The sequence below is a fragment of the Prosopis cineraria genome, unplaced genomic scaffold, assembly GCF_029017545.1.
Source record: "Prosopis cineraria cultivar Desert tree isolate PC_DT_omini unplaced genomic scaffold, ASM2901754v1 PC6, whole genome shotgun sequence".
Classification (NCBI taxonomy): Eukaryota; Viridiplantae; Streptophyta; class Magnoliopsida; order Fabales; family Fabaceae; genus Prosopis; species Prosopis cineraria.
This window is the reverse complement of record NW_026555337.1, coordinates 40,728,376-40,735,514: the sequence shown is the minus strand read 5'-3', so window position 1 is coordinate 40,735,514 and position 7,139 is coordinate 40,728,376. Positions and strand designations below refer to the sequence as shown.

Genomic DNA, 7,139 nt, shown 5'->3' with positions numbered 1-7,139 from the left:
GTTCAATAGAATGTCAACAACTATATTGAAAATACATCTCAAAGTGGTGTACAACACCAATTTATAAAAAGACCTCATTAAACAATCATATTCATAATATCCACCACGTCTAACCAATTAACTATTATTCAAACAGAAAGAGCCACAAAAGTTAAGGCTAGGAGAACTATTACTTAGTAATAGTGAGTTTAACAATCCATTGAAATGAACTAAAAGTCTAAAACATGTAACTAGAGTTACAAGATGTGGAGCAAGATGCATCATGATAATAGTAAGAGACAATTAAAACTTGTATACCTTTCAAAATGTAGAAATGATAGAAATTGAAGAAGAAGATGATTATTCAGACTTATTTATCTCAAATCTACCTTGTAACCCATCATCGTCAACATGTGAAGCACCCAACTTCTACTCCTCTAATCTTGTTTACATATATAAAAAAGATGCAACGTGATAATAGTAAGAGACAACTAAAATTTGAATACCTTTCTAGAAGTTGAAGATGATAGAGATCGGATAAGAAGATGATGATTTTGATTTATCTCTCTTGAATCCACCTTGTAACCTACCATTATCCACATGCGAATCAGTCAAATTGTAATTTTCTAATAGTTTCAAAGTGAGTTGACAGTGTGGACAACGTCAAATCATAGAGCCCTAACTTGCAGCACGTAGCATGGTCAAATCTCCATAAATAATGAATTAAATCAAAATATGAATAGAGAAATAGAAATAAAAAAGAAGTTGCAAGAAACGAATGCACATGAGCAAGTCGAATAAGACCACAAGTGATTTGAGTCTGGATTGGCATGACTAGAATAGTGAGTAGTTGATTTAAATAGAGACTAATGTGAGTAACAATTAATTAAGATGTAAATGAATTCAAAAAAGTAAAAAAATAAAAATAAAAAAGTCCAATATTTCCAATATTAAATTAGAGGATCAACATTATTACACCTAAGTCAACTATGTTTTAAATATGGATATTTATTCTTAAAAAAGTTACCAAATCAATTAAATTATTTTTGAGGTAACATGAAATTTGTAATAGTCCATCTTTGCATGCTACTTATTATTTATGACACATTAATTTAGAAATTTTTATGATTGATTGGGTAGTTTTTTAAGAATAAATATCCATATTCAAAACATAGTCAACATCATTGCAATAATATTAATTTTCTAATTTAAGGCCACTTTATTTGGGTCATGCAAATATTTTTTGTATTTTTTATTTTTTGAATTCATTTTCATCAAATTTTATTGTTGATTTTGTGTTTTTTTATGATATGAGTAGTTAATTTATTTTTATATGTTTTTTTTTTGCATATTTTTGGTATAGTTTGATTTTGTGTTTTAAATATGTATACTTATTCTAAAAAAACTGTCAAATCAATCAAAATATTTATGAGTTAATAGAAAGTTTGCAATAATGCATCTTTGTATGTTGTTTATTTAAGATACATTAATTTAGAAATTACTTTAATTGATTTGGTAGTTTTGTTTTTTTAAATAAACATTCACATTTAAAACATAGTTGACATTAATATAATAACATTGATTCTCTAATTTAATGTTGATCCATTTGAGTATTGCAAATGTTTTTTTTGTTTTTTATTTTTTGAATTCATGTCCATCAAATTTAATTGCTAATTTTGTGTTTTTTTTATAACACAAGCAATGAATTTTTTATATGCTTTTTTTAATTTCTCTATAACATAATTTTGTATACTGCAACATAATTTCCTATTAATTTTTAAATTTTACATAGAAATGAAATTTAATGGATTAATTTTGGTAAAAAAAATGAAATTCAAAAAATTCACTGCACAATTTCAATAAATGAATTCACTGCACAATTTCAATTTCTTGAAAAAAAAATTATATATGCTACCAACTTATTTCTTTTAAAATGTTAACAATATATAATTATTTTTATAAATGAATTCATTGTACGATCTCAATTTCCATAAATATCATAACTATTATTTACATAAATTAAATAATTAAATCATGAAATTAATTGTTTACATATACAAATAATTTATTTTATTGAGGAATTATTCATCTTGAATATCCATGTGTCACTAATAGGAGAGAAAGGTGGAGTTGAGGTGACTTGCTAATGTTCTAACATGTGTGCTTAGGAGTCCTGATTATATATATAGATATATAGATTATTAATCAAAATAAAATGGATTCAATAATTCAATTTCCTCAAAATTTACCCTATGGTTATACTTTTCATAAATTGCAGAATTAAATCACGAAATTAATTCACCGCATTCATACACATTAAATGCATACATTATATTTTTAAATAATAAATAATAATTTATCATTGAAAAATTTTTAACTTGTGTCCACTTATCGTCACAAGAGAAAAACATGGACTTGATATGGCTTCATAATATATTGACACGTATGCTTGAGATTCTTGATTATATATATATAGGGATAATAAAATAATTTCACCTAAAATTTTAATCCCTACAAAGTCTGTGAGACCTCATAGCGATGCTGATTGTACCAAGGTCCTGATTTGGACTTTACATATTTTGGAGGCATTTTTTTTTTGTCATTCTGCCAAAATAGAATCTCTATCTCTATTTTCTCTCTATTCTTTATCAAAATCAGTAGAACTTTTTGGTTTCATGCTAGTCCCCAGATTTCCCTACGCCCACCGAGTTGAGTTGGTGTGCTCCGAAGTCGGCTCGTTGTTAGTGAAATCAAAAAATAAAGGTTGGGTTTGAAGAGTTGGAGTTTTTAAGTTTTATTTAAATAAAGTTTAAATTTTAAAAATAATTTTTTTTAAATAATCGAGTTTGAGGGTTTAATCCTGATGAGCCCTGTAAAAAAAGATTCGGGCCTGGGCGGTTCTTAAGTCTATTATATTATTATTATTATTTTTCTTTGGTGAAATACATGTTTAAAATTAATGATCTGCTCTGATCCTATAACATTATATTATTAATTTTAATTTATTCTAAAATTAATTTAATATAAGTTAATAAATATCAATATATAGTGTAAAATTTTTAATATTTTTTATTTTTTTATAATTATTATGTTTGTATATTTATAAAAAAATAAATTATTTTTTAATTAAAATTTAAATTTTATTACTAAACTTAACATGTGTCGTCGCACATAGCATTTGGTCTATAAATATTCTGGAACTTTCCCAAACCTTGTCCTTGCTTGATCTCCCACTTGGAAAAGTTCGCTTCTTCAATTTCTGATCTGCATTATCACCGTAAGTTTCTCCATTCTAAATTTGATCTTTTGTGATCGCTTTTGTGTTCTGTTAAACGCTGATTGGTATGGTTTCTGGGTTCTTGATTTGAAGGTTTTTCAATGGCAACCAAGAGGAGCGTGAGTACCTTGAAGGAGGCTGATTTGAAGGGTAAGAGGGTGTTTGTGAGAGTTGATCTGAACGTGCCTTTGGATGATAACTTCAACATCACCGATGACACCAGAGTTCGTGCTGCTGTGCCCACTATTAAGTACCTGATGGGTTACGGTGCCAAGGTCATCCTCTCCAGTCACCTGGTATGCCTCGACATTCATCATTTTTTCAGTCAGATGCTTAGATCGTTGTGAATATCTATGTCTGTGCTGCTTTGTTTTGTTGTATTTGGATTTTGATTTATCCTCGCTTGGATTTACATTTTCGATCATTTTTTCTGATTCGTCTTCTGTTCGGCGGTTGCGATCCACATGGATATTTTTCTATTTTTGGCGATTCATATGGAATTGCTTTCTTGTTTCGCTTGATCATTCCTCATCCTGTTTTTCCTTCAATATCTCAACATAAATTGATGTTCTTTTTAATCCGAGATCTGCAAGTGCATCTTAAATTTTTTGCTTAGCGCATTCAGGCTCTACGTTCTGTTCCCTGAAGAACTTAATGGTGTGTTTTATGGTAATTGTCTTCGTTCTAGTAGGTGTCAATTTGATTCAGGGGTGAGGGGAGGCAAAATTTGGTTTGGACTAAAAATAAAATACGAGAAAAGGGCAATGTTGAATCCTAATTTATACAAGTTTTAACGTCATGCAAGGCTGACATGATCTCTATTCTCTTCTACCTCTTGCTTTCTTTTAATATTTCTTCATTGTTAATGTGATATTAACCGCCACCTATTTGGACTTCCGTGTATGGTATAAGCTGGTCTCCTTGTATCAGTTTTTCATTCGTAGCTTGTGAAGTGATTTTGCCATGTAAATGCTGTATCCAGGGACGTCCAAAGGGTGTGACACCTAAATACAGCTTGAAGCCTCTCGTGCCTAGGCTCTCTGAACTTCTTGGAGTTGAGGTGTGCCTTCTTCACCGCTCCATTTATTTTTGGATTTTCTTATCTTTTCTGTGACTATAGTAATTTTATTGTTGGGCATCCTTTATAAAGATCCTTCTTTTTCTTTTATAATAGGTTAAGATGGCAAATGACTGCATTGGGGAGGAAGTTGAAAAATTGGTTGCTCAACTTCCAGAAGGTGGTGTGTTGCTTCTCGAGAATGTAAGGTTCTCCAAGGAGGAAGAGAAGAATGACCCTGAATTTGCAAAGAAGTTAGCTTCTCTTGCTGATCTCTATGTGAATGATGCATTTGGCACTGCCCACAGAGCTCATGCTTCTACAGAAGGAGTTGCAAAATACTTGAAGCCCTCTGTTGCTGGATTTCTTATGCAGAAGGTATGTAAGTGGTATGCAGTGACTATTTATTGTATCATCTGCTCGGCAAGTAATGCGGTTGGATTGATCTGTAACCTGTTTAATTGTTTCAGGAGCTTGATTATCTAGTTGGAGCTGTGGCTAACCCCAAGAAGCCATTTGCAGCAATTGTGGGCGGCTCAAAGGTGTCTACCAAGATTACTGTTATTGAATCCTTGCTGGAGAAGGTTCAGATTCTCTTGCTTGGTGGAGGAATGATCTTCACATTTTACAAGGCCCAGGGTCATTCAGTTGGATCATCACTTGTGGAGGAAGAACAACTTCATCTTGCAACTTCACTTATTGAAAAGGCCAAGGCTAAAGGGGTTTCTTTATTGCTTCCAGCTGATGTGGTCGTAGCTGACAAGTTTGCTGCTGATGCTGACAGCAAGGTACTTGCTTTTTTATAAAACCACAACCATGTCCTTGTACGCTTGCAAAACACTAAATTTATAGACTTTGTGTATGAACTGACACTATATTTGTACGATCATCTGTACCCTTTTGGTAGCTACATTGTCTGAAGTAAAGAAATAATACATGAATCTTCTTTTCGAAACACAGTTGTGGTTGGAGTTGGTGTCATGTAAATCATTCTTGATACTTCTGCAAAACACTGCTTTTAGGAACTCTTCAAGTGCATTGACTGTATATTTGTGATGTCAATTTGTTTTTGGAATTTATCTGAATTAAGGAAATATCCAGAATGATCACTTGTAGTAATTTGATCAAGGTGGTGCTTAAACCCTAAAGCTTTGTTTACATGGATGCAGGTTGTCCCGGCATCAGGAATTCCGGATGGATGGATGGGATTGGATATTGGACCTGATTCTATCAAAACATTTAGCGAAGCTCTGGATAAGACTCAGACCATCATCTGGAATGGACCAATGGGTGTCTTCGAGTTTGAGAAGTTTGCAAAAGGAACAGAGGTATGGAAATTAGCCACATTTTGAGGGTATGGTTGGAAGGAAAAGAGAGGTTTATTGAAACTTCCATCGTGTTTGTGAGTTATTAATAAAGAAGGGGAGTAGAACAATGAAGAATTTTCAATTAACACACATTCCGACTTTTTATATTTCCACTTTTCCCCAATTTGAGGAAATTTTGAAATTTTTCCATACAAGGGGAAGAAAAATTATCACCAAGTCATCCATTCCTTTATTTCTCTTCCCTTTCATTTTCTTTGGATTCCTTCCTTCCCCTGTCGTCCTAACTCCAAAGGGTCAATTATATTTTGTATATTTTGAACATCTCACTCTGTAACTTCCATTTCCATTCCCGTTTTACCGATTCTGTTGGATTTCATTTGAACCAAATCTACTGAAATTAAAATTACTCTACTTGGTTTCCCTCTATGTTGTCTGTGTTTGTTAACCTGATTCCTTCAGCTGTACATTGCTGAGGAACTTGAGAGTTACAAACTCGAAAGTTTGCTAGGTCAATATCTTGGTATTTGATATTTGATATTTGGTTGCCCAAGTATCAAATGTACAAGTAGGTCAATTTGCTGGACAGGCCAAACGAAAAAAAAGTCTGTTTGAAATAGGTATCGTGAACAAGAACTGAACGCTATTATTCTCTTGTGTACAGGCCATAGCCAAGAAATTGGCTGAGCTGACTGGGAAGGGGGTGACGACCATCATCGGAGGAGGTGACTCAGTTGCAGCGGTAGAGAAGGCTGGTCTGGCTGACAAGATGAGCCACATCTCCACCGGTGGTGGTGCAAGCTTAGAGCTTCTTGAGGGGAAATCACTTCCTGGGGTGCTTGCCCTGGATGATGCTTGAGCAAAGACCTTGTGATTGACCAGCCCTTGGGTGTATTTTGTGCTATATTATGGTTGGGTTTCAACCAACAAAGGAGTTATTTGCGCTTGTAGCTAGAGGCAAGTATAGGATAGGTCTTAGAATAAAGACGTGTTGCGATGTCCTTGGAGAAGCATTACTCTTGGTTAAATTTTTCCCAGAACACAATGTTAATTTTCCAAGCTTCAGCATGTTTGATTTGTCGTCGTGTTCTTTTGGTATCAGCCAGCGGGCAACAAAAACTCCAGTTAGAAAGTATTTTATATTCTGATTTGATCTGGTCGTTGAGTGTTAATAAGAGTCTTCAGCTGCATGTACATGAAAATATAGAATCATCAATCGTCAATTAAAACATGCAAGAGATTTAAATTCAAGAGCCGTAAAAAGGCTGCCTAATTTTCAAATTTAAAGCATGGTCAAACATGTTAAATCCAAAAAAATGACTGATCTAATTTAAAATTAACTGGACAATTTTTTACGATTTAACTGCTATTTTCGCTTCAATTTTTATCTTGCTGTCAACTAGCCAAGATTTCCCGAATGCTAGCACAATTAAACTCATAGGTAGCCATCAGAAATTCCCTGGCTGCACCTGCTGCTCAAGGGCTGGCCTGTCAGTGAGAC

General features: G+C 33.1%; 1 protein-coding gene across 1 annotated transcript; it reads left to right on the top strand.

The window, feature by feature from the left end:
- The first annotated feature begins 3,153 nt into the window (after positions 1–3,153).
- LOC129313790 (phosphoglycerate kinase, cytosolic-like) lies at positions 3,154–6,715 on the top strand. Its single transcript, XM_054957178.1, has 7 exons — positions 3,154–3,256; positions 3,350–3,552; positions 4,239–4,316; positions 4,431–4,691; positions 4,784–5,101; positions 5,483–5,641; positions 6,303–6,715. Exons 2-7 carry the CDS (start codon positions 3,358–3,360, stop codon positions 6,495–6,497), a joined length of 1,206 nt encoding a protein of 401 aa, XP_054813153.1. The 5' UTR covers positions 3,154–3,256; positions 3,350–3,357; the 3' UTR covers positions 6,498–6,715.
- The last annotated feature ends 424 nt before the right edge of the window (positions 6,716–7,139 follow it).

Bases quoted from the DNA above. Each gene is read 5' to 3' on its own strand.
- LOC129313790 (XM_054957178.1), top strand. From the start codon at position 3,358: ATGGCAACCAAGAGGAGCGTGAGTACCTTGAAGGAGGCTGATTTGAAG. The intron at 4,317-4,430 runs GTGTGCCTTCTT...CTTTTATAATAG, and splicing joins CTGAACTTCTTGGAGTTGAG to GTTAAGATGGCAAATGACTG. The intron at 5,102-5,482 runs GTACTTGCTTTT...ACATGGATGCAG, and splicing joins CTGCTGATGCTGACAGCAAG to GTTGTCCCGGCATCAGGAAT.